Source organism: Moschus berezovskii, chromosome 1 (genome assembly GCF_049115385.1).
Source record: "Moschus berezovskii isolate FMDL1 chromosome 1, NW_MosBer_1.0, whole genome shotgun sequence".
In the NCBI taxonomy this organism is placed as follows: Eukaryota; Metazoa; Chordata; class Mammalia; order Artiodactyla; family Moschidae; genus Moschus; species Moschus berezovskii.
Genome location: NC_142460.1, coordinates 86,581,236 through 86,608,888, shown reverse-complemented (window position 1 = coordinate 86,608,888; position 27,653 = coordinate 86,581,236). Strand labels below are relative to the sequence as shown.

Sequence of the window (27,653 nt, the reverse complement as noted above, 5' to 3'; positions counted from 1 at the left end):
ATAAGGGTGGTGTCATCTGCATATCTGAGGTTATTGATATTTTCCCCAGCAATCTTGATTCCAGCTTGTGCTTCTTCCAGCCCAGCGTTCCTCATGATGTACTCTGCATATAAGTTAAATAAGCAGGATGACAATATACAGCCTTGACGTACTCCTTTTCCTGTTTGGAACCAGTCTGTTGTTCCATGTCCAGTTCTAACTGTTGCTTCCTGACCTGCATATAGGCTTCTCAAGAGGCAGGTCAGGTGGTCTGGTATTCCCATCTTTTTCAGAATTTTCCACCATTTACTGTCATCCACACAGTCAAAGGCTTTGGCATAGTCAATAAAGCAGAAATAGATGTTTTTCTGGAATTCTCTTGCTTTTTCTATGATCCAGCGGATGTTGGCAATTTGATCTCTGGTTCCTCTGCCTTTTCTAAAACCAGTTTGAACATCTGGACTTTCACAGTTCACGTATTGCTGAAGCCTGGCTTGGAGAATTTTGAGCATGACTTTACTAGCGTGTGAGATGAGTGCAATTGTGTAGTAGTTTGAGCATTCTTTGGCATTGCCTTTCTTGGGGATTGGAATGAAGACTGACCTTTTCCAGTCCTGTGGCCACTGCTGAGTTTTCCAAATTTGCTGGCCTATTGAGTGCAGCACTTTCACAGCATCATCTTTCAGGATTTGAAATAGCTCCACTAGAATTCCATCACCTCCACTAGCTTTGTTCATAGTGATGCTCTCTAAGGCCCACTACATAGATGAAATTCTCATACGGCCCTGGAACCCAATTCCTGAAATTGTTCCGGTGGTAAAGCAAACAAATCTATTTCAGTTGTGAGAGCCGCACAGCATCTCTGATGCTCTCCCTGCAACTCAAGTCCTTGACTATTCCCAGTAAGGGACTGTCGAGGCTCTGGGGTCAGGCTGACTTGTGTTCCAATCCTGACTTAGCTCTCACTAGTTAATGTGGTCTCTGCACATCACAGAGCTTTTCTGAATCTGAAATTCCCCTCTGGATCTTCCCGACTCAGGGATCGAACCTGGGTCTCCCACATTGCAGGCAGATTCTTTACCATTTGAGCCACAAGAGAAGCCCCCTCTCTGTTATATGGGACTAAAAATATGGAAACCTGCAAGATGTTGTGAGGACAGAGAGATCTGTGAAGAGCCTCACTCAGTTGCAGGTGCTGTGATTAATACTAGCCCCAGGCCCTGGTCACTCCCAAAAGATTTACGGCCTTAAAGCTGCTTCTCTCCAGGCTGCCCTGCACTTTGAGTCTATATTTCCAAGCTGGAAAGGACCAGAAATAAAATCTGAAAGTACCACTTTCATCATGACACCTGTCCCAAACCTCCCAAGGTCCTCTTTGTGCGTCAGATCCAGCAGAGAGCCCCCTAGACTACTTGGCAAGACCCGCCCCTTGCCACATGCCACCCCAACTCATCTCTTCCTCACCATGCCCTCCTCCACGCACACAGAAAGCAGCCATTGTCCTGTGCTATGAGCATGTTCGTGCCACGTTTATCCCCTCTCAAGGTGTTCCCCCCACCCCGCCACTCAGAATCAGCAGACGGGCAAGACTACCTACCTACCAGTCTCAGGAACTTTCTAGAAGCCTCGAGGGTGGTCCTGACACCCCTACTCCCAGAGATGATAGGGCTTGGAGAAAGGCCCCTTCTCTAAAGAAAGTTTTTCTTCCTTACTGATTCTTGCATTACAACATGCCTGTGAATGGACAGAATTAGGGGGCAGGGGTGCTATGAGGGCTTCAGGTTAGATGTTTTCTCCCAAGTCAGCAAATTCCTGGTTCATGGTGTCCTGATGCCCAAGGGGTACCTGCCCATTCTCCCAGCCCCCTTCCCCACATCTCCATGCGAGGAGCTTCTAAAGCCAAAAGCCAAAGCTGCATTTCTGCATTGCGGCTCCGAGTGGTGCCAGGCTCCACAAGACAAAGAGAGAGATTGCCACCTATTGACAGATGTGCCACCTGCAAAGAGAAATGCTTGTGTAACTAGCATTTCTCTGTGGTCTTCAAACAGGATAATGGGGTTGTTAGGTTCTTGGATTTTTCCATTCAGTCAGTGCGGTTCTCAGTATTATCATTCATTGTAAGGAAGGATGGGTGGAGACTTGACAGCCCAAGGTGATGATGGCATCTCAGTGGGAAAACTGTTTGAACATCAGTTGCCCGCTGTAATTATGGATGCTTTCTGATGTATGGCAGGCACTCTGCTGTATGCAGCACGTCTTGTATAAACCTCCCAGTCCTCACAGAGATTAGTGCTCCTATTTTACATACTAGAAACTGAGGTTTACAGAGAGTACCTTGCCTCCAGCCTTGGCAAGTAAGGAGCAGAGGTTGGAGGTGGAAGTCAAATCTAACTCTCTGTCATACTCCTAAGCACTTTCTCCTGACATTTGCTAATTATGCAAATCAATTCCCCATCATAATTTCCTTAACCTTCAATCTTCTAGGTATGAAAATAAATCAAATATTAAAGAATGGTTTTCTCTTTGGTTGGCTAGAATCCTAGCTGTGTCACTTTCTACTTATTTAACATGTTAAGGCACAGTTCCCTCATCTGTAAAATGGCAATAGTTATGATGTCTATGATGTTGTCATTATGTATCATGTATAATGAAAATCACTTATCAGGGTGCCAGGCGTTTATAAATGGGAGCTTAGTCATCTATTGTCTGAAGATCTGGGTTGGAATCCTAGCTCCTCATTTTTAGCTGTGGGACCTTTGGCAAGTTACTCGACCTTCCCATCTTCAGTTTCCTCTTCTATAAAATGTGGTTAATAATATGCATGTTTTTGTAGGATTGTCCACAGTAAGATGAAATTTTATGCATGAAAACACTGTAAATGTTAATAGTACTATTCAAACATTGGACTTCTCTGGTGGCTCCGTGGTAAAGAATCCGCCTGCCAAAGCTGGAGATGCATTTTTGATACCTGGATTGGGACGATCCCTTGGAGAAAGAAATGGCAACCCACTCCAGTATTCTTGCCTGGGATATCCCATTGACAGAGGAGCCTGGTGGGCTAGAGTCCATGGGGTCTTAAGAGTTGGACACAACTTAGCGACTAAACAACAACATTCAAATGTTAGTCATTATATTTTAAGTAAACAGTATCTGTTTCTTCAAACGGATTTTTGATAATTATTTCTGAAAAATGACTTGGGTTGAATTTGACCTATCAGTAAAAGCTTTTACTTTTTATACTCACTAAAAGCAAACATAAGCTAAAAAGAGGCTCTGTAAATGCCACAGATTATTCTGCAGGAAGCTCTATAAACATTAACATGAATAATAGTTAACAGGCAGATTTGCTTTACAGCTTATGACGCAATTCCAAATACATTCTCTCTCTTCATTTTCACAAGGCAGGGCTAGTATTTACCCCTGTTTTACAGATGAGGAAACCAAGGCTCAAAGAATTAAAGTGACTAATTAACAGACATACAGCTTGTAAGTGGTAAAGTCTTGTGGGTGTTTCCCTGTGGGGCTGTCTGCTGGTGTGCCTTTGAGTGTAGGCATGTGTCTGAGTGTGCTTTTTTATGCATTAGTGTGTCTTTTAGTCATGTGACATACTCACTGGGGGTATATATTTGTCTGTATTCCTCAGCTAGCATGTTGTTTCATGAAGAGGGGGAGATTTTTTTTTTTTTCACACTGGTCAGGGATAGCCTTTTTCCTCTTCATTTTTCTACCTGCTTGCCATTCCCAGGCACAGTTTCCAAGAGGGCCCTAGCCGGAATATACTCAAATAGACTCAATTTTATATTCCACTCCTGATTTAGGAAATAACAGTTCTCCAGTACTCCCAGCCTTCTGGGAATTACTTCTTTTCTTTGCTCCCTGCCAGCTTTATTGAATTCTCCTTAGCAACATCCAAAAGAGAATGGGTTTAGCAACAGCCTGTGAACCAATGAAATGAGAGCATGGCAAGACCTTCTAGACCAATGGGAGCCCTGCATCATGGGCAAGCTGGCTGAGAGTAAATAACCTGGAATTTGCAAATCAGCCTCCAGGTGGCAGCAGACCAGCTCTATTAGACAGCCTCTCCGCTGTCATCATCCACTTTTGTTTATTGCTTTGGATCTAGAACATTTACCAACTAAGAATTTTACAGTTATAAGCTTTGTGGTTGTGAGTTCTCTGCGTGACGTGGCAGACGGATTCCTGAAGGATGGAATCTTAGATTCCATCCCCCACCTTTACTATAGCCAGTCCCACAGCCCCATCCCAACCTCTGCCATCTTTGATGGTTCTTCCACAGCCAATGCTACCCCAGTGGATAGGAGCCTGGAGGCCCTGATGACTGCCTGCCCAGCCAGTCAGGAAAAGGTCTAGGGAAATCATGTACTTCTTTGTTCAGCCTCCACTACCACTGGCCTGAGCGGCAGATGAGGTGGGGCTGGCCTTCTGCCACCAGTTAATATGAGGAAAGGACTGTGTCACTGACAGGTTAGTGCCTGTGGACATCCACATTCTCAGTGGCATAGACTGGGACCATTCCCTGCCTTGTCAGCTCTGCTGCACGTGTCTGCACATGAATGTCTGACCACAAGTGGTTTGAGAACAATTCTGTCAGGTGATTCTTCAGCCCTCTTGATCTTAAAGCTGGAGGCAGACTTGGACAGGGGCTGCATGAGACCATGTGAATAATAGCAGATGCATGTTTCCTGTGGCTTAGCCATCCTTCTTTTGCCTTTTGAGGTGGCAGTGCCTTAAACACCACTCAGTGAGATTTTTGGTCCTTCAGATACCTATATTTTCTCTCAAGCATTTCCACTTGTGCCTGGCATATTCTTCTCATCCTTTAGGAGTCAGTGAAGGCATCCTATCTTCAGAAAGTCTCGTTTGAGTCTTGCCCTCCTGTTACACTTCCCCACTGCTTTCTAGATGTCTCTTTATTGTGTTTCCTTGGATAGCCATGGAACTTCTTCAGGACAGGAACTGTGCCTTTATATCTCCAGTCCTTAGCCTAGTACTAGCATTTAATGGGTGTTCAGTTAACATTTTCAGGAGAAAGGATGCTTGCTAGAAAGATGCACTTGCTCTTTGAGAAACAGTCTTAGGGATTCATAGGCAGCTGGACCTGGGCAGGAGCAGTGCTAGCAAGACTGATGCCGGCTGTCAGGAAGAACTTCTGGCTGTGCAGGACCCTTCAGCACCAGGAGCCTCGACTGGACCAAACCCAAGCCTGAGAGATAATCACCACCATTGACTCATCCAGAGATGGGCTTCTCCCATGGACAGTGTTTCCCTGATGGCTTTGTGTTTCAGGAGCAAGTAAGGAGCAAATCCAAGATCTGTGCCAATGTGTTTTGTGGAGCTGGCCGGGAATGTGCAGTCACAGAGAAAGGAGAGCCTACCTGCCTCTGCATCGAGGTAAGAACTGCGAGCGAGAGCCAGAGGATGGTGGCCAAGGCCATGTGGTTGCCTCACTGGAGCTGCCCGTCTACAGAGCAGAGCCAGCGATTTTGGCATCTTTATAAAAGCATACCTTGACTCTCTGGAAGAAGTGAAATTTTTATCTCAGGGGTTAAAAATCAGATGTGAATGTAGGGATTTTTTTCCTTTTAAAAATTCTTTAGCTTTATAAGATTTTCAAATTACAAAATTAACAATTGCTTTTTGTAAGTGGTACATTTATGCAAACATAAAGTTAATAATCTCCCCCCATAAACTTCAAATCCCCTTAGTCTGAGGTAATCAGTGTTAACAGTTTGTGTATATTTGTTCCACATAGTTTTTTTTTTTGTTTGTTTCTCTGCAACTATATAGAGTTTCCCCCTATTTTATGCAAAAATTATATCATAATGTAGACAGATCTAGATATGTGTAACTTGCATCTTGTACTCTTTAATATGGAACAACAACCCTCTATGGGTCAGCACATATAGTTCTCATTTTTTAATAGTTCAGTTATATTTAGTGATATAAAAGAACCAGATTTATGTAATCATCTTCCCACAAATGGACATTCAGGTTGCTTACCATTGTAAACAGTAATATCTTTGGCCAAATATTCTTACCTGCTGTTGCCTTTATTTCTGTAGGATTGAGTCCCACTTGTAAGGTTGAGTCCAAGGCTTCCTAGGTCAAGGATATGTGCATTATAAAATACTAGCTGGAATGCAGATTTTTCAGGTTTGGTTTTGTTTTTTAATGAAATTTAAAAAACAAAGTGAGCTTTTGAGAAATACTTCTTTTGTAGGCAGAATTCTCTCTCTTAGTGAACATAACAACTTGGATGTGTGCCCTTTTCCCCTTTCTGTCAGAAGAACCCAAGACTGGATTCATCCATATTGCTGCAAGTTAATTCACCCACCTTAGTAACCAGTTGAAGGATCCTGACCCATTGTCCCAGAAAGGAAGTCTCTCAACTCAAAAACTTGCAAACCAAATCTGTTAAGGATTCTGGGAGGTCCTCACTAGTGGTGTACCTGGCCACTCTGTGGCCATTTAGGGTCCAGAAACCTGGAGGTAAGCCTCAACTTGGCCACATACCATTGTGTGATTTTAAGCAAATTAATTGCCACTGGATTGCTGGGAGAAATATCAATAACCTCAGATATGCAGGTGACACCACCCTTATGGCAGAAAGTGAAGAGGAACTAAAAAGCCTCTTGATGAAAGTGAAAGAGGAGACTAAAAAGGTTGGCTTGAAGCTCAACATTCAGAAAACAAAGATCATGGCATCTGGTCCCATCACTTCATGGGAAATAGATGGGAAAACAGTGGAAGCAGTGTCAGACTTTATTTTTTTGGGCTCCAAAATCACTGCAGATGCTGACTGCAGCCATGAAATTAAAAGACGCTTACTCCTTGGAAGGAAAGTTATGACCAACCTAGATAGCATATTAAAAAGCAGAGACATTACTTTTCCAACAAAGGTCCGTCTAGTCAAGGCTATGGTTTTTCCCGTGGTCATGTATGGATGTGAGAGTTGGACTGTGAAGAAAGCTGATCGCCGAAGAATTGATGCTTTTGAACTGTGTTGCTGGAGAAGACCCTTGAGAGTCCCTTGGACTGCAAGGAGATCCAACCAGTCCATTCTAAAGGAGATCAATCCTGGGTGTTCATTGGAAGGACTGATGCTAAAGCTGAAACTGCAATACTTTGGCCACCTCATGCGACGAGTTGACTCACTGGAAAAGACTCTGATGCTGGGAGGGATTGGGGGCGGAAGGAGAAGGGGACGACAGAGAATGAGATGTCTGGATGGCATCACCGACTCGATGGACATGAGTTTGGGTGAACTCTGGGAGTTGGTGTTGGACAGGGAGGCCTGGCATGCTGTGATTCATGGGGTCGCAAAGAGTTGGACACGACTGAGCGACTGAACTGAACTGAACTGAATTGCCACTGGATGCCCTGAAGACCGACCGTGTTTGGCTTTGCTCAGGGCCCAAGTTGCTTTGCCCAGTGGGTTATACTAATAACCCAATGATAAATATTGTTTAAGTGAAGTTTGTCTTTCTGGACTTTGGTTTTCCAGTCTATAAATTGGAAAGGTTGACCTGCCTTCAGTTCCAGGGTCCTGTGTTCTTTTACCACATCTACTCTTTTTTGCTTTAATGTCTTCATTAGGTCTAAGCAGAACTTGCTTACCCCTTCCCCCTTTCAAAAACCATAGAAGTGTAAAGAAACTAAGCTTGCCTGTCACTGTGGCACTTTAATAGCCAAAGTAGAATCAAGCTGCCAAGTTAACTTTAAGTCCATTTCCTGGTCCAGAATGATCCTCAGTCACATTTCACAAAGACCTGGCACCCCCTCCCCTGGCTCAAAACAACCGTTTTGAGATTAGGAGAAAAACAAAATACTAAATAAAGCAACAGAGCAAAGATTCTTATAACTAGACCCTGAAATAATTGAAGAATTGGGGAGATGGGTGTCAGGGGCTGTAGAAACATTCCTTTCAATGTTTCCACATTCCCAGCTCTGGCTGTTTTGTGTCGTAAAATTTTGGAATTTTAAGGGGTTTTCGATATCCAGACATTGAATGACTTTCTACAAAGTGATAAAGTGACAGATAATCCAGATTCCTGACTTCTGATAAAATGCCTTTCCTGCTAATTTGATAGAATTGGGGTCAGTTCAGTTCAGTTCAGTTCAGTCGCTCAGTCGTGTCTGACTCTTTGCAACCCCATGAATCACAGCATGCCAGGCCTCCCTGTCCACCACCAACTCCCGGAGTTCACTCAAACTCATGTCCATCGAGTCGGTGATGCCATCCAGCCATCTCATTCTCTGTCATCCCCTTCTCCTCCCACCCCCAATCCCTCCTAGCATCAGACTCTTCCAGTGAGTCAGCTCGTCGCACAAGGTGGCCAAAGTATTGGAGTTTCAGCTTTAGCATCAGTCCTTCCAATGAACACCCAGGATTGATCTCCTTGCAGTCCAAGGGACTCTCAAGAGTCTTCTCCAGCACCACAGTTCAAAAGCATCAATTCTTTGGCGATCAGGATTGGGGTCAAGGAGTGGGTATTTCTTTTCACTGAATAGAAGAGATGACCCAGGGCCAGGATCAGCACAGAGCACCATGAGGGACTGCAAGGTGATATAATCCCTCCAACACTGAGTAGGGTAGGGTCACTGATGCCAGAGCTGAGGGTCCCTGTGCCCTGGCAGGGTAGAAGTCATCTCTACTTGGGAGGACTCCTCACAAGATGTCTGTGTGTGGCGGGGCGGGGGGGCGGGGGGGGGGCGCGGCGCGCACACACAAATTCAGCCTTGACTATACCAGCCTCCTCCACGGTCTGTTTCAGCAATGCAAACCTCACAAGAGGCCTGTGTGTGGCAGCAATGGCAAGACCTACCTCAACCACTGTGAGCTGCATAGAGATGCCTGCCTCACTGGATCCAAAATCCAGGTCGATTATGATGGACATTGCAAAGGTAAGTAGTGCTCTCATCACCATGTCGCAGCTCCAGCCAGGGAGCCAGAGAAGGAGCAGTGTGGCCTGGCTTCCTGGAGTTCTTTCCACCCTGAACACAGTGCCCAAAGCTGTGGGGACCACCCAGTTGCTTAGAGAGGCATCCCCTTGGTGCTCATGAGCCCGCTGGGTTTGCCCTGGGTGGCCCTGCCTCTACCCTACCCTTCCTGCTTCAGACTCCCCAGCTGGCTTTCTGCACTGTCTGGAGAAGGATAGTGGATAGGGACCACATCAACAATAATGTGGTAGTATTTAGCTGAATTCTGTACCTTTTTAGAAAGCAGGTAAATTTCACATATCTTGTGCTTTTTAAACTTGGGTACCTTTCAGCCCTGATGATATAGTTCCTCTAATTTACACTCAAACCACTGCTATCAGAGTAAGAGGGAGGGGGTTCCAAGCTTCTTGCTAATTAGACACCAGCCTCCTGCCTAGCCTTGAACTTCCCTGGAGAAAGAAGAAGCTGTTTCCCACATGTTGGTCTCCACTGCATTTCTTTGTCCGAAATGATTCTGTGTGAATTCTCAAAGTCCCAGCAGCCCCCCACCCCTCAATCTAACAAAAGGAGGTGTGATAGCAGGAGGGCAGCTCAGTGGCCTCAAAATTCAAACAAAGCAGGAAAAAAAAGGATCCCCCGTACTTGGGATCTGGAAGGAGAGGAGACAAGGATTCAAGACAAAATGATGAAAAGATATAAGTGGCCCCTTAATATGGGCAGTTTTAACCCTAGCAATACACAGAATTTTCTTTTTTCTTCACTTTACATTATGCATTTTCTCCTTTTGTCTTACAGAGAAGAAATCTGTAAGTCCTTCTGCCAGCCCAGGTGAGTACCTATTTTTTTCTACAGTGTGCATTTAGGGAGGAAATTCTTTTCATGATGGAAATTCCATGTTCCACAGTCCCTCCCCGCAAAGCTCACAAGATCTTTAATGTGTCAGAGCTTGTGACCCAGAACTGGTCACTCCTTAACATAGCTCAGAAAAGCTGCAATACTGCATTTTTTGGTACTTGCCATGGAGAGCAGCTGATTGGATCAGAGTGTTGGCTGTGTTTTTCATTTTTGCTGGGTAATGATTGAACTCCAAGGATGGAAAAGCTGCTGAGGCCCTCCTTCAATGCGCTGTGAGACCTGTGGGTGTCACGGGACAAGCAGAAATCAGAAGGCACAACTGTTCTGGAAGGGGGATAATTGGAAATGACGGATCTTCTTCCATGCTTTTCAGTGAACACAGATTTAAGATCTCATCGATTTATAGTTACAGACTCCCTTAGCATATACGTTTCCTTAGATCCTCACATAACCTTGTGAAGTACTTACTATAATTACCTTTTAGATGAGGAAATTGAGACTCAGAGAGTTAAGTGAATTTCCCTGAGTCACACAGCCAGAAAGGGCCAGAGTGGGGAAAAGTGCCCACAGTTTGATTTCCCTGGCTCAGTGCCCTTTTTCCATCCCAACATGTGTTGGGATTCCCTTTTGCCAAACCTTTCCCTTCTCTGCCTCCCTGCCCGCTAGACTTTCAGCCTCACCTGTTGTTGCCAAGTGGCTTACAACAAAGAGCTGTCCAGAGCAGGGCTTCAACATGCCCTTCCCCAACCTCATTTTCTGTTGTTTATAATATAGGATAAATTTTTAAATGGGAGAAGGTTTTAAGTGGGAGAGAGGGAAAGCTATATAGAAAGAATCAAAAATCCAGTGGCGTAAAGAATTGTAATGTTCTTACTTATTCAGTATTAATTCAGCTCATCTATGAACCAAAAGAGCTGTTCTATTGATTGATTGATTGATTGATTTTTTTTCTCTCTCAGCTTCCTAAAGTTAATGAAAATACCCTTTTTCTTTTTACTTCTTTCTCACCTAAGCATAGTCTCTGTTTCAACCATCTCAAACTTTATAAATTTTTTAGACATGCGCTTGAATCCTGGGTTAGATACAATCCAGTACCCTGGATTGACTCCTTTGTAAATGTGCGTAATAATCCTGTTTCCCTGGATTGCTGTGAAAATTCAATGAGATGACACATGCAGATCCCCAGGCACTGAGCCCACCAGCTAGGGGATGCTGGGTGACATTGGGGTCCTCACTGCTCAGCCAACCCCTTTTCCTGCAGTCGTTTGCTATCAGTCCAACCGCGATGAACTCCGGCGTCGCATCATCCAGTGGCTGGAAGCGGAGATCATTCCAGACGGCTGGTTCTCCAAAGGCAGCAACTACAGTGAAATCCTAGACAAGTACTTTAAGGTAACCCAGCACACAGAGCTGGCTGCCTATTCCCAGGCCCAGGCCACTTCAGCCTGTTTCCCACCCAGTTTGGCTTTTCTCTAAGTCTTTAACTTGACCCTCCATGGCTTACAGAGTTTCTCTTCATCTGAGGAGAGTCAATGGACTGGTATTTCATGGATCCAGGATTCTTCATGAACCTAGATCCTGATGTTCCCATCGTGTTTGGTTGAAGCAATGGATTGTTCCACTTGTGGGGAGGAGAGATGCTGCTTTCCAAAAGGAAAATGAGGGAGGAAACAGTATTTATCAATGAGTAGGGCGGCCATGCCATAGAGATCTTTCAGAGAGCTTGAGACAGTTGTTAAAAGAAGCAGTTAAGGGTGCTCTTCCAGCTGGTTGATAAGAACATACATGCGTATGTACATCACACTCAGATAAACACCACATACAGAAACACACCACCACATGCAGAGGTGTGCATGCCACACGGAGACTATCCTACACACAGACACACATGTTCAGGCACCCACATTATCCTCGTAGCCACGAAAGCCCCCATCACTTACAGACAGTCACATCTCTGGCTCATCCTCAGATGCCCTCACATACCTCCATGGTGTGTCCTGGGCTCGACCAGCTCAGACTCAGAAGCAACCCCCACACGTGAGGGACTTCTAGGCAGCTCTGTGGCCACTAAGTGTGGTCAACACCAGCCTCATCTGTGGATTCCTCTTGTTAACTGACATCATGGACCACCCCCACCCCGAGATGAAGAAATACTGTGTTGGACTGAAATAGGGTATTGGTCATCTAGGATTTCATTTAAGTAGAAGTTTCTCACTGTGGCAGAAAGTCAGTCTCTCTGGATTCCAGGTGCTTGAGAAGAGAAAGCACAGCCCTCTCCGTCTTCTGTCTCAACCACTCCCATATTAGGGAGCTCTAGGGGCAGGGGTAGTTCCTTGTCTACAGAAAAACACATATTGCTGAGCCAGGAGATTCGGACAGGAGGAGAAACTAAACTAAAGAAAATTATTTTTTGAAAGCCAAGTGAACAGTGCCTGCTGGGTCTGTCGTGAGCAGTGACTTTGGCTTGGTCATTATAGCACCAGAGCCATGGGGCCCAGGACACTTTCCAGAAGACTTCGTGGGACCTTATAACTATTCATAGTGGCCCCTTGATGGAACATGCCTTGGGCATCACTAGCAGCTGCTATTAATTTGATTCCTAAGGACCAGGGCCCCACACATCTCCACCCCCTCTGGCAATAACTTTCTCTCATACATGCCTGTCTAAAAACTGCAAGGCCCCTGGAGAAAGTACCTTTTCTCTAGAGCATTCTCATCCTAACCAAGAAAGCTTGCTCATAACTGACAAAAACAATGCTCGCTCTTCCAAGTGTCCTCCGAGAAAATAGGGTTTTCACAATCTACTTCTTGATGGTTATCAAAGAACCATATGGTGCAATCTTCAAAGGGAGGCTTCTCCCCACTAGGCAAACAGCTGCCTGTTGCTAAGCGATCTGTGTCTCACAGAGACTGTTTCTGAACCAGTGAATTGCCCTCCAGCCCAGCTGATATTCCTTACATAAAAATTAGTTGCAAAACAAATCTAATTGGAATTTGGATAAGACCAAAATCAGACTGTCATCTGAACTGGTGATTCAGTCATTATTTTTTAGACAAAAGCCCAACAGAGTAAAGAGGGGAAGGCCTCAGGTAGAAAGAGCCTTTTATGACCATGTCACACACACACACACACACATACACACACCCTGAATTCCTGGTGACCAGGGCTGAAACTAGAACCAGGGTAAAAGTATAGTGACAAGAGAGCATCTGAGATCTTTTCCTAGGAATTAGGATAAGAATAATAAATAGGTATTAAGCAAGGGCCCCCAGAGTTGTTTTATACACTCCTGTCATACATACGACTAGAAGATTTACAGTCTCAGAGTAGAATACACATGATGTGTGATAGTCATGCATCAGAGTCAGTAGCTGTATCTTTCTCTTCTACCTGGAAACCTGTGCAGACTTTTCTTCCAGAAACTCTTCACCATCTGGAGAGCCGCCTTGAAAGTAACATGGGGTGCTGATTATTTCCCTGGGTAGCAGAATGAGGCAGCCTAGGGAAAGAATTTTGAAAAAAATATTTTTTTCCACTAGAAATATTTTGGAGAGCAGCAGTATCCAAATTAGAATTTGATCAGAGCCTTGAAGTTGCTGCGCTCCACCTGCAGCAAGGGCCTGGGCATCCTGAATGGTCCCAGATGGCTAAGGTCTCAGTTGAGCATCTTGCCACAGGGAGCATAATGTTGAGCTCACTCTACCCTTGCCTTGTGCTCGTGGAACGTGAGCTGGATCACAAGGACAGGCTGCACTGTCTACAGTGGGGCCCACAGCACAGGGCGGGGGGGGCGGGGCTTTGCACCACCCCCACAAGGCAGGTTTTTGATGTGGATAACGTACAGGGGTCTTTGCCTTTGATGAGGTCGGCTAAGGGTACCAGTGTGAGAGGTAAGCACTGAGAGCCAGCCAGGAAGGCTGGAAATCAAGCAGGAAGAAATGATCCTGTGGTTCTCAGAGTGAGCTCTGAGGTCACATGCATCACTGTTCACAAGCAACTTGTTAGAAATATGTATCCTGGGCTCCGACACTGATTCTGATTCACAAGTCTGTTGTTCCATGATCATTAGGGTTTGAGAACATGGTATGATGGAGTGAATTCAAGAATGTCTGGAGGATAGTGCCAGGGATGAGGCTACAGGGACCTCCAAAGCACCCCCAGGCTCCTTGACAGCAAAGGCCTGGGTTCAGGCTGCCCTCCTTAGCAGGGTCTGGGATTGAAAGGACCTCCGTAGCCGTTGCCCTGATACTTTCAGTCTCTCATCGCGGGTCACAGGTGCCTCCTCTGGGTGCCCCAGGGCTTCGAGGCTTTGTTGCTCGAAGGGCAGAGCAGGTTTGGACTGTGTCAAGAACAAGATGAACCAGAGGAGGGCCAAACTGAGTGGAGGGGTGATAGAATTGAGGTTTTACAAAACGTTCCAGAAAGACCTCTTCATCTCCTTTCTAGAACTTTGATAATGGTGACTCTCGCTTGGACTCCAGCGAATTTCTGAAATTTGTGGAGCAAAATGAAACCGCCATCAACATCACCACCTATGCAGACCAGGAGAACAACAAGCTTCTCAGGTGAGTGGAATGAGGGGGTCATGGAGAGGCCCACAAGGGGAGGTTGTATAAGAAGGGATTTGAACCCCTTCCTACCTGCCAAGGAGCCTCCAGTGTCAAAGTCAATGTGAAGTAAAAAGCAAAATAGGGTTTTGTCCTGATCTCTTCCGTGAACATTACGAACTAATATATTGAGCACCACTGATATCTGATCAAGTATATTTAGTGCTTTTGGCCAGAACTTGCAAGGAATATAAGAAAGTTTTAAAATTAATGATCACATCAGAGCAAAGTTGTTTCTTAGTGTTATGGGTGATGTATTAATGGTTCATTTTCTTAAGGAATTATTTCAATGTTCTATTTAATGATAAGTCTAAAATAGCTTTAGATCTGATTTTAAAATTATAAGTGCTATTTCATGTAGAGAACCCTCATTGTTACAAATGGGAGCACGTTCCTCTCCTTTTCTAGTATTATTCCAGAGTAAATATTAATAAAAATTAACCCCTAAGAATTAATAAAAATTAACCCCTAAGTAAATATTAGAACCTAGAGCCAGACATCTTGGAATGTGAAGTCAAGTGGACCTTAGAAAGCATCACTACGAACAAAGCTAGTGGAGGTGATGGAATTTCAGTTGAGCTATTTCAAATCTTGAAAGATGATGCTGTGAAAGTGCTGCACTCAATATGCCAGCAAATTTGGAAAACTCAGCAGTGGCCACAGGACTGGAAAAGGTCAGTCTTCATTCCAATCCCAAAGAAAGACAATGCCAAAGAATGCTCAAACTACCGCACAGTTGCACTCATCTCACACGCTAGTAAAGTCATGCTCAAAATTCTCCAAGCCAGGCTTCAGCAATACGTGAACCGTGAACTCCCAGATGTTCAAGCAGGTTTTAGAAAAGGCAGAGGCACCAGAGATCAAATTGCCAACATCCGCTGGATCATGGAGAAAGCAAGAGAGTTCCAGAAAAACATCTATTTCTGCTTCATTGACTATGCCAAAGCCTTTGACTGTGTGGATCACAATAAACTGTGGAAAATTCTGAAAGAGATGGGAATACCAGACCACCTGACCTGCCTCTTGAGAAACCTGTATGCAGGTCAGGAAGCAGCATTTGGAACTGGACATGGAACAACAGACTGGTTCCAAATAGGAAAAGGAGTACGTCAAGGCTGTATATTGTCACCCTGCTTATTTAACTTATATGCAGAGTACATCATGAGGAATGCTGGGCTGGAAGAAGCACAAGCTGGAATCAAGATTGCCGGGAGAAATATCAGTAACCTCAGATATGCAGATGACACTACCCTTATGGCAGAAAGTGAAGAGGAACTCAAAAGCCTCTTGATGAAAGTGAAAGAGAGAGTGAAAAAGTTGGCTTGAAGCTCAACATTCAGAAAACAAAGATCATGGCAACCGGTCCCATCACTTCATGGGAAATAGATGGAAAAACAGTGGAAACAATGTCAGACTTTATTTTGGGGGGCTCCAAAATCACTGCAGATGCTGATTGCAGCCATGAAATTAAAAGACACTTACTCCTTGGAAGGAAAGTTATGACCAACCTTGATAGTATATTAAAAAGCAGAGACATTACTTTTCCAACAAAGGTCCGTCTAGTCAAGGCTATGGTTTTTCCCGTGGTTCCCGTGGTCATGTATGGATGTGAGAGTTGGACTGTGAAGAAAGCTGATTGCTGAAGAATTGATGCTTTTGAACTATGGTGCTGGAGAAGACTCTTGAGAGTCCCTTGGACTGCAAGGAGATCCAACCAGTCCATCTTAAAGGAGATCAGTCCTGGGTGTTCATTGGAAGGACTGATGCTGAAGCTGAAACTCCAATTCTTTGGCCACCTCATGCGAAGAGTTAACTCATTGGAAAAGACCCAGATGCTGGGAGGGATTGGGGGCAGGAGGAGAAGGGGATGACAGAGGATGAGATGGCTGGATGGCATCACCGACTCTGTGGACATGAGTTTGAGTGAACTCCGAGAGTTGGTGATGGACAGGGAGGCCAGGCGTGCTGTGATTCATGGGGTCGCGGAGAGTCGGACACGACTGAGCGACTGAACTGAACTGAACTGAAATGTTAATAAAGTTAACCCCTAAGAATTGATAAAAATTAATCCCTAAATTAACTGTGGTTCCAGTATATTGGTAAGAATTTAAAATAGGAAGGGCTCCACCGGTGGTGGCTCAGCTGGTAAAGAATCCGCCTGCTATGTGGGAGACCAGGGTTCGATCCCTAGGTTGGGAAGATTCCCCTGGAGAAGGGAATGACTATCCACTCCAGTATTCTGGCCTGGAGAATTCCATGGTTTGTATAGTCCATGGGGTCACAAAGAGTCAGACACAACTGAGGAAAAAAAGGAAAACACCTGTTTGTTCAGAAGAATGCAAAGCATGAAACCCAGATTCTAGGGTTCTTTTTTAATGATAACCCATGGCCTTAAGTCTCCCTTGGTGGCTCAGATGGTAAAGAGTCTTCCTACAGTGCAGGAGACCCAAGTTTGATCCCTGGGTCAGGAAGATCCCCTGGAGAAGGAAATGGCAACCTGTTCCAGTATTCTTGCCTGGAAAATCCCATGGACAGAAGAGCCTGGTGGCTACAGTCCATGAGGTCACAAAGAGTTGGACATGACTGAGTTTTGAACTTTTACTTTTTATGGCCTTGAAGTATAATACCTGTAAATCCTTCTTATTTTGATGACCTGAAATAAGATTATGTTTTACAAATTCAACATTTGATCCTTTTAACACTGCAGTGAAGGAGGGCTGCTTGTTCCCATTTCACAGATAAGAAAACAGGTTCAGGAAGGTTGAATAATTAGCTCAAGGCCATTTGGGTTGTAAGTGATTGAGCAAGGGCTCAAACCCAGGCCAAGGGGAGAGGGAGGGAGCTGGAGTTCTAGAAAACTTTTCTGAAAGATCTCTTTGTATAATAAAAGGATGATAGTGGTGCTGCTGGTTTCAAACTCATATTCTTTCAAATCACACATTCTTTTCATATCATCTGTTCCTACCACTTTTATTTGATTTTTCTAGTTGGGTTGACTTGATACATTACACCTGGAGCAGGGGAGGCAATTGATAGTGGAAGGTATATGCAGATGGTGTAACATTTGTCAATCCAAGTGGACAAAACCATCCAGAAAACCAGTCATCTTGGGAATATCATTTGAACAACTTGAATGATCTGATACCCCATATAATAAACTAAAGGTTGGATGCTTACTGGAGTCAGGATACATGATGATTGTAAAAGGTCAGTGTAGAAACTTTCTCTTTAAATAGTTTCTTTGGCCACCTTCAGAGAAGCCCAGGTGTATGTAATCCTGATGCTTAATTCCTTCAGGAGGGAAGCTGAGATCTTGCCAACATGTTTCTCCTGTGTTTTCTTTTCAGAGGACTCTGTGTTGATGCTCTCATTGAACTGTCTGATGAAAATGCTGACTGGAAACTCAGCTTCCAAGAGTTCCTCAAGTGCCTCAACCCATCCTTCAACCCTCCAGAGAAGAGTATGCCTAATCTAAGAAATAGCGGGTTGTAGGGAGTTGCGGGTATTTGGAGGGGACCAAGATAGAGGAGACTGTGGAACTCTCCAGAGCTTACTAAGAAAATTCCCTTCCATGATTCTAGACTGGGCCCCAGCCTATCATCTCCATGCTGACATTCAGGTCCGAAAATCTTTGGGTTGATAGAGGCATTTGTTCAGTTATAGTGCCTCTGAGGGACAAGCAGGTCTTGTCTGGAAGGTGGTAAGGTGCACAGACGGTAGCCAGGACGTCCTGTTCCACCCTCACCCTAAACCTTTGCCCCTTATTTCTGGTCTCGCAGAGTGTGCCCTGGAGGATGAAACGTATGCCGATGGAGCCGAGACCGAGGTGGACTGTAACCGCTGCGTGTGTGCTTGTGGAAACTGGGTCTGCACAGCCATGACCTGTGATGGTGAGAAAGAAGAGATGGCAGGGAGAGCGCTGTCTTCACGAATCACCATGAGAGAAGTCAGGGTGGGGATGTTGGGGAAGAGTGCAGTGGCTGGGAAAAAAGAAACTGGAGGGCAAGAGACCGGCTCACACTTGTAACGTCAGGGTTCCCAGAGAGCAGTCTTGAGGGAACAGCACTTATGCTAGATGCACTGTGTTAGAAAGTCACTCCAGAGATTGGGAATAAGAAAGATTCAAGACCCAGGGCAAGATCAAGTGTTGGTAAGAGATTAGAGTGGTAAAAGTAGTAAGAAAGCAAACACATATTGGTGAGAATTACATGCATTTCTTGGAGTAGGAAAGGGCAACCCACTCCAGTTTTCTTGCATGGGAAATTCCATGGACAGAGGAGCCTCGTAGGCTACAGTCCTTGTGGTCACAAAGAGTGGGACACAACTGAGCACACACACATGCATGCATGCATTTCTTCTAAGCACTTTACATATTAACCCACTTCATCCTTAGGACAGGTTAGGAAATCCTCTATGTCAGAGACTTAGGTGATTGGAAGGCAAAATGACTTCTTGCCATCCATGCCCGGCAGAAAAAGGAGACATGTTTGTAAGCATGTTTGAATTAACAGGATTGGGTAAGCCTAAAAAAGGAGAAAGTTGAGATAGTTGAGACATGGGCAGGGCGGGTTGGGAGACATCAGACATTTGGGGAAGGGGGGACAGTGCCCAAGCCTGCAACACCGCTAGCACCGTTCTACCAAGAGATCTTTCAGAAAAGGTTTCTAGAACTCTAGCTCACACCCTCCCCACTTGGTCTAGATTTGAGCCCTAGCCCAGTCACTTATTACCCAAGCATGTTACTTTGGAGGTGTCCGTTTCCCTGGGACACTTTATATTCAGAGAAATGTGGGTATTTCATTTCTCCTCCATAAGTTAAATGGGAGATGAAATTGAGAGCCTAAAAGGTAGGTATTGGAGGGATCTCTAACTGGCTTCCCCAGCCACCACTGCTCTGTTGAGCCTTGATTCTTCTTATAGGAAAGAATCAGAAGGGGGCCCAGACACAGGCAGAGGAGGAAATGACTAGATATGTCCAGGAGCTCCAAAAACACCAGGTAAGTTGCAACCTCCATGCTGGTTCAGGTAGCCCTGTCACCACCAGGCCCGTCCTCCACTCAGACACTGCCTAATGCCCCAGGTGACCAAGGACATGTGCTCTGTTCCATACAGTAGGTCCCGAACGATACACCTATATACCTGTGCCATGCAGATCATGATACAGACAGTTCCCTGACGGAGTCCTTGTAGAGCCAGTATGCCCCAGCAGATGTAGATTACAACTTGGTAAATTGCTTTATAAGTTAGAATCAGGTGGGTGGTGGTTTGCAAATAAGCATGGTCTAAAGAAGCGTTCCTATTTCTTGTCATGACCAGCGCCCAGACCAAAAGACTGTGAGCTCCTTGAGAGCAGGCTCTGTGACCTGCTCACCAGTGTAGCCCTTCATTTAGCACAGGGCCTGCTGTATAATGGGCTTCCCTGGTAGCTCAATTGGTAAAGAATCCGTCTGCAATGCAGGAGACCCTGGTTCAATTCCTGAGTCGGGAAGATTGGCTGCAGAAGGGATAGGTTACCCACTCCAGTATTCTTGGGCTTCCCTGTTGACTCAGCTAGTAAAGAATCCGCCTGCAGTGTGGGAGACCTGGGTATGATCCCTGGCTTGGGAAGATCCCCTGGAGAAGGGAGAGGATACCCACTCCAGTATTCTGGCCTGGAGAATGCTATGGACACTTCGCGTCCATGGGGTCGCAAAGAGTCTGACTAAGCAACTTTCATTTATGAACTTATGAACACTGCTGTATAACTGGCTCTCATTGAGCATGAAATTAGTGGACTTAGACCGTAGCAGAAAGGATTTGTCAAATGCCAAGCTGGCCTGAGAACTTAGAGATTCTGTTTCCTAGAGACCTGAAAGGATAATAAGAATTCTGTTCAGGTTCTATGTCACTAAGTTGAAGGCCTTCTTGGTGAGAAGATTCTTAGCAGATTAGTGATTCACTGACATATGTTACTGAGGGCCTAGAGAGAAAACCTAGATGAGCTAGACTCTTTCCACTGATTTACCTGTAGTCCTAACAAAGGATATTGCTCCTTGAATCATCTGTCTGTAAACTGGGTCTGGTAATACAAACCTTCTCTCTGACATAAGTTTTTAAGCAATGTAATGCTCACAGGAACTATTGAGATGAAATATGTGACTTGAGAATCAAGAATTATTTGTGTTAATAGTAATTGCTCATATTTATTGATGGTTTTTCATGTGCATTTTGTCACTGATAGTGTAGAAACCTCATGTCAGTTTTTTAAACAGATGCAGAAGCTCTGAGTCCTTGGCTTTTTCATATTTCAGCAGCCTTGAGCTTCCAGATTAATATAAACCCACAAAAGCAAAAAGCACTTAATAGGAATTCCTTTCATCTAGGGTGGAAAAATGATCAGAGTAGACAGTCGGGAGTGAATTATAATAGCTAACGTTATTTAGTTTGTCCGTTTTATGTCAGTTGCCTCAGAAGCAGACTCTAAGGTAAGAACTCAAGTACAAACAGTTTATTTGGGAGGACGTCCCCAGGAAACACCAGAACGGGAGTTGGGAAGTGAGCCCAAGGAGGGGAGAAATAATGAGTGTGTATTCCGGCACATTACCACTGGTGGTAAGTGGAGCTCAGTCGTGTTACAGAACTCTGGGAACAGTTAGAGTGCACAGTGGGCAGGGAGCCGGCTATGCCTGCATGAGCTCCCATCAGCCACTGGCTGAGAGCCGCCACCAGAAATCATGAATTCCCTGGCATTTCTGGCCTGTCAGTGTGTGTGGGCAGAGCGGGCTTCCACAGCCAGAGAAAGCCTCAGGCAAAAGGATGCAGGTGATGGCAGTAAGAAGCCAGATGGTGTACTGAAATGTGTGAAGGCAAGGGCTGTGGACGGGGCACTGACAATGCCTACTAGATGCCGGACACTGCTTTTTATTCCCTATTTAATTTTTTATTGAGATGTAATTCACATACCATAAAACTCACCCTTTTAAAAGTATACAATCAGATAGTTTTTAATATATTCACAAGATTGTCAGCCATTACCACTGTCTATTTCCAGCTCATTTTCATCATCCCCAAAAGAAACACCAAGCCCATTAGAAGTCACTTATATTCTCTCCTCTCCCAGCCCCTGGCAACCACTATTGTACTTTCTGTTTCTATCGATTTGCCTATTATGGACACAAATAATTAGAATCATACAATATATGGCGTTTTCTGTCTGACTTTTTTCATTTAGTGTAATATTTTTAAGGTTTATCCTTGTAGCGTGAATCAAGACTTCATTCCTTTTTATGACTGAAGGACATTTCATGGATAGATATACCACATTTTGTATATCCATTCGTCAGTTGGTATATATTTAGTTTGCTTCTACTTTTTGACTATGATGCATGATACTGTTGTAAACAGTATGGACATATGTGTGGACATATGTTTTCAGTTCTCTTGGGTATGTACCTAAGGAGTGAGATTGCTGGATCACAGGGTAACTTTGTGTTTAATTTTTTGATAAACTGCCAGACTGTTATACTATTTTATATCCTAACTAGCCATATTCCAATTTCTCCACAAACTCACCATCATTTGTCATTGTGGTTATTTTTTATTAGACATCCTAGTGGGTGTGAAATGACGTCTCATTGTATTTTGATGATTAATGATGATTAATGATATCGAGCATCTTCTTATATGCTTCTTGGCTGTAAGAATGTCTTCTTTGGAGACATTTGCCACTGTTAGAAGAGGTAGTATTTACTTTATTACCCTTATTTTGTAGTTGAAGACATTGAGGCACAGGAGGTTTCATACCAATGCCCAAAGTCCCCCAGAAAGTTGCACAGCCATGATTCAAGCTCAGGTAGTCTGCCTCCAGAGCCTGTCACTATCAATGCTTCTCTAAACTTGGATTCAAAACATTTTGTAGCACTTCCATGTAGCATCCTTTTCTTCATTTTTCAAATGAACATAATAATGTCTGACCTTACTGTTTCATAGGAGTTTAGAGTTGGCTTTTAATTTAGCCACAGTCCTGTGCAACTATGTCATGGTAAGACATGATCCTTGCCCTCAAGTTGTTCATCATCTGTGGAGGAGATAACAAGTAAACAGAACTAAAATTCAGCATGAGCATGTTTCTGTCAGTGCTGGTCTTGAAGACTAGAAAAATGCCAATAATTTTTAGTATTTCATAATGTTTATTTTCTCTTGCTTCTCAAAGGAAACAGCTGAAAAGTCCAAGAGAGTGAGCACTAAAGAGATCTAATGAGGAGGCATCTGGGAATGGTGTCTGGAGCCTAGCACCTTCTCTTCAGTTTCAGCGCTGAGTCCAGTATATGCAAGTGTCTGCTACAACCGCCAAATCACCTGTATTTGCTTATATAGCAATGTGTTTTATTTTGTCTATTTGTTTGCAGTAAAGGAAATGGGGGTGGCTGGCTCGGAGGGGAAAGGCCAGAGCCTTCGTTTCTAGGAGTGTTTTGGGAGAAGCTGTCAGTGGTGCTCAGGGGCCAGAGGCAAGTACGGAAACTGCATCAGGGTTGGGAGAGTGGACCCAGACCCAGCCCTTCTGAGTATAGCACAGCTGTGAACATGCTTCAGGGAGTGCAGGCAGTGAGAGAGCTCAGCAGGCTGTCCCCAGAGGAGGGAATCGGGAAACTCAGTGAAGAAGACTGCGTTCTGCTTCCAGCCCTTCCTGCCGCCATCAGCACAACAGACCTCTAGCATCTGTGCTTCTCCTCAAGGCCCCAGCCACTGGCTTTAGATACACGGCCATCCTGCTAGTTCCACAGGGTCTGAGAGAGGGTGCCCCCAAATGATGCAGATACTTGTAGACTTTGAGCCCCTTAGAGACCTAACCAAATTTTTAAAATACTTTTTACCAAAGGTGCTATTTTTCTGTAAACTTTTTTTGGCAAGTTGATTTCATTCTTCAATTATTATCATTATATTTTTGTTGTTGCTTAATATTTTATTTTCTTAACTAGAAATTAAGCTTTTGTAATTATTTTTCATTAGTCCTACATTTGAGAGATGGGAGTTTGGGGTTCTTCCTTGCGCAGAGACTGCTATCACCCAGATATCCCCCGACCCTGCCACATGCAGCCTGGAATTCTGTGGTTTCCAGTGGGTCTGCAGTCTGCCAGAGGAGCAGGGGGTGCCTCAGACAGAAGCCATGAGAAGTATCCCCACACAAAGCCTTTAAGATCCAAAAAGCTAACTTGTTTTCATTTATTCTGATAGATCCATACAAATCAGTATTCCAAAAGATGGAGACAAGCGCAGCTAAGCAAGACTTAGATGTTCCCAGCCTATCTATATGCTCATTGATCCTGCACTAAGTAGGAGAGTGACTCTGGCCAATCTCTTCCTATTTCTGGGCCTTAGTTTCCTTAGTGAACAGGTGGGAATGCATTAAACTATTGATTTGAGGAAGTGTAAATTCTGTGGTTCTGGTAATAGGTCCAGAAGGAGAAAATGTGATTTTTCTCCTCCTTAGGATAAATGAAACCTTGTTTTTATGTAAGAATCAGATGACCAAAAACAAGATGACCAAATTTGACCTCAGTCTGAATGGCCCCACGGGTGTTGGGCCCTCAAGTAAAGCCTGCCCAGGAAGAGAGTGAGAACGAGAACCACTTCTTTGTCTTCGATTTTGCAGTTCATCTTTAACCTTCTTGGGAAGAGAAATGACTCTCCCTTTAGAGATTAGGGAAAAAGAAGGTTTACATTTTAAGACAGGGGAAAAAAGTGGAATCAAATCCTAAAAGTGTGATTGGGGAGAAGTCAGTCATTTCTGTGTCTTTTGACCCCTGTGATAATTAACCCCATTCAATACCATGTTTAAGATGCATTTGGAATAACAATTTAAAACTTGACATAAGATCTCATTTTCAGAAAGCAGATTACAGACCACCAGAGGGAAAGCATGAGGGCTGTATTACCCAGGCAACTCTGAGAAAGTTGTGCTGAAAATGGAATTCCTTCTAACCAGGTTTCCTTTTTCTCCTTTGAAAGAAGAACATTCCACTTTGTTTAGAATTCTGAGTTTTTGTAAATCATCCCACTTAAAAACTCTCTTCCAACCCAACTTATACAGTTTGAAATGCACCTCCCTGTCAAAGTGCCTTGGAGAGCTCCCAACAGCACATCTTGACCAAGTTTTGCCAGCCCTTGGACACCAGAAGAGAGGGCGGGAGTACCAGTGTGTTTAAAGCAAGAAGGCAGAATGTCTCCTCACCCGTTACCTTTAGGTCAGTGGCTGCCATCCAAGATGACCCTACCCTGCGATGTTGGAAGTCCCAAGACCTAACCTGCATTCCTCCTGTAAATAGGAAAGCTACTGTTGGCACCATAGAGTCACGTGATGATGATCATTCACAGAAAGCTGCTAAATAGCCTAGTTTGGGGAGTCTTGCATAGTGTTTTGCATGGAGCAAATAAACAATTAAATCGGGTTCGGTTCCTCCAGCTCTCTAAAAACACAGGGCTTAGACTGCAAGCTTCCTTGGGCTTTCTCTGTGTGTCTATGGTTTTTTATAAAGATATTATAGCATCTGTTAAGATTCAGTGTCCATGGAAACCTTCTCACATGCCATGGCTCTGGACTCTATCACTGTTTTTGGAAAGCAGGGCTCCTCCACCTGCTAATAAGACCATTTGGACCAGTCTGAATGTCTTTCCTTTACATTTATGTTTTTAAATAGTCAAATTTCAAGAAGCAAATTTGGACAGGTTTCTGTTGCCTGTGTGTTTGTGAAATGTATTTGTATTTAGTAGGCTTCCATATTGCATTTAACTTGTTTTTGTAACTCTTGATTCTTTTTTTGGATACTATTGATAAATAAAGAAATTAAAACACTAACTGTGTCATTTTCCTTCCCCTCAGTTCAGTTCAGTTCAGTTCAGTCGCTCAGTCGTGTCCAACTCTCCGCGACCCCATGAATCACAGCACGCCAGGCCTCCCTGTCCATCACCAACTCCCGGAGTACACTCAAACTCATGTCCACAGAGTCGGCGATGCCATCCAGCCATCTCATTCTCCGTCGTCCACTTCTCCTCCCCCCCCCAACCTTTCCCAGCATCAGAGTCTTTTCCAGTGAGTCAACTCGTCGCATGAGGTGGCCAAAGTATTGCAGTTTCAGCTTTAGCATCAGTCCCTCCAATGAACATCCAGGATTGATCTCCTTTAGAATGGACTGGTTGGATCTCCTTGCAGTATAAGGGACTCTCAAGAGTCTTCTCCAACACCACAGTTCAAAAGCATTGATTCTTCGGCGATCAGCTTTCTTCACAGTCCAACTCTCACATCCATACATGACCACGGGAAAAACCATTGCCTTGACTAGACGGACCTTGGTTGGCAAAGTAATGTCTCTGCTTTTTAATATACTATCAAGGTTGGTCATAACTTTCCTTCCAAGGAGCAAGCGTCTTTTAGTTTCATGGCTGCAATCAGCATCTGCAGTGATTTTGGAGCCCCCCAAAATAAAGTCTGACACTGTTTCCACTGTTTTTCCATCTATTTCCCATGAAGTGATGGGACCAGATGCCATGATCTTTGTTTTCTGAATGTTGAGCTTCAAGCCAACCTTTTCACTCTCCTCTTTCACTTTCATCAAGAGGCTTTTGAGTTCCTCTTCACTTTCCCCTCAATTAAGGCCAAATAAAGTTGTGAGAGAGCTTCCCAGTGGCTCAGTGGTAAAGAATTGTCTGCAGTGCAGGAGATGCAAGGTCAATCCCAGGTTCGGGAAGATCCCCTGACATAGGGAATGATAACCCACTCCAGTATCCTTGCCTGAGAAATTCCATGGACAGAGGAGTCTGGTGGGCTGTAGTCCAAAGCATTGCAAAGAGTCAGACATGATTGAGCATGGAGCAAGACAGAGAAAGTTATAAGAACATTAACCATTTACCTTATAAAAGTGAACTTGAGTTTCGAGAGGCTTGAAAGAGGCCTAAAAAGTTTATCCTAATTTGAGACTAAAGCTGTAGGCAGGAAGATTTGCTCATGGACTGATAAAACAAGTTTATTAAAAAAAAAAAAAATCACTGATAGTGGGTCTGGATAAGAAGTGATGAGAAATCTGGGAACATTCCTGTATTGGGAAGAGGTTAAACTAAATGACTCCTAAAGCTGCCAAGAATCTGATGAGACTGAAGGCTGAATAATTACAGGTAAACTTGTATGAGAAGTCAAACAAACCTGGGAAGGTGGCACAGGAAGCTTGTGAAGATCTGGTTGACTAACCTTAGTGGCTATTTACCTGATACACATGCATCCCATGGAGTAAACATTTCCAAGTGGACTGCATGTTGTCTGATCAATACCATCTTGGAGACACACGACCAATACTTGTTTTCCAACTGCCTGTCCAAATGATTCTTACAGGTATCATTCACTCCCCATGACCATTAATTCTGTCTTCCAGAAGAGCTCATTACAGTTGATGAGGTTTAAGCTGTCTTAATTTTAATCATTGAGATAGACAAGGCTGTGGTCCATGTGATCAGATTGTCTAGTTTTCTTTGCAGCCAAAGATGGAGAAGCTCTACACAGTCAGCAAAAATGACTGGGAGTTGACTGTGGCTCAGATCATGAACTCCTTTTTGCCAAATTCAGACTTAAATAGAAGAAAATGGGGGAAACCACTAGACCATTCAGGTATGACCTAAATCAAATCCCTTATGATTATACAGTGGAAGTGAGAAATAGATTTAAGGGACTAGATCTGATAGAGTGTATGATGAACTATGGACAGAGGTTTGTGACATTGTATAGGAGATAGGGATCAAGACCATCCCCAGGAAAAAGAAAGGCAAAATGGCTGTCTGAGGAGGCCTTACAAATAGCTCTGAAAAGACGAGAAGTGAGAAGCAGAGGAGAAAAGGAAAGATACACCCATTTGAATTCAGAGTTTCAAAGAAGAGCAAGGAGAGATAAGAAAGCCTTTCTCAGCGATCAATGCAAAGAAATAGAGGAAACCAATAGAATGGGAAAGACTAGAGATCTCTTCAAGAAAATTAGAGATACCAAGAGAACATTTCATGCAAAGATGGGCTCAATAAAGGACAGAAATGGTATGGACCTAATAGAAGCAGAAGATATTAAGAAGAGGTGGCAAGAATACACAGAAGAACTGTACAAAAAAGATCTTCACGACCCAGTTAATCACGATGGTGTGATCACTTACCTAGAGCCAGACATCCTGGAATGTGACGTCAAGTGGACCTTAGGAAGCATCACTACAAACAAAGATAGTGTAGGTGATGGAATTACA

At 44.1% G+C, this 27,653-nt stretch overlaps 1 protein-coding gene across 2 annotated transcripts in view; it reads left to right on the top strand.

Moving 5' to 3' along the window:
* The window catches only part of FSTL1 (follistatin like 1), a 57,697-nt gene extending 32,460 nt beyond the window's left edge, over positions 1-25,237 (top strand). Inside the window, exons 3-11 of one of the 2 annotated variants that reach the window (XM_088837354.1) lie at positions 5,287-5,391; positions 8,775-8,904; positions 9,736-9,768; positions 11,057-11,187; positions 14,243-14,361; positions 17,751-17,863; positions 18,183-18,293; positions 19,324-19,400; positions 22,595-25,237. In XM_088837354.1, the coding sequence (XP_088693480.1) occupies positions 5,287-5,391; positions 8,775-8,904; positions 9,736-9,768; positions 11,057-11,187; positions 14,243-14,361; positions 17,751-17,863; positions 18,183-18,293; positions 19,324-19,400; positions 22,595-22,639 (864 nt within the window). In that variant the 3' untranslated portion in view covers positions 22,640-25,237. Of the gene's footprint in view, positions 1-5,286; positions 5,392-8,774; positions 8,905-9,735; positions 9,769-11,056; positions 11,188-14,242; positions 14,362-17,750; positions 17,864-18,182; positions 18,294-19,323; positions 19,626-22,594 lie in introns of those variants that run through there. The other variant, XM_088837350.1, reaches the window with a different exon arrangement.
* Positions 25,238-27,653: the final 2,416 nt, after the last annotated feature.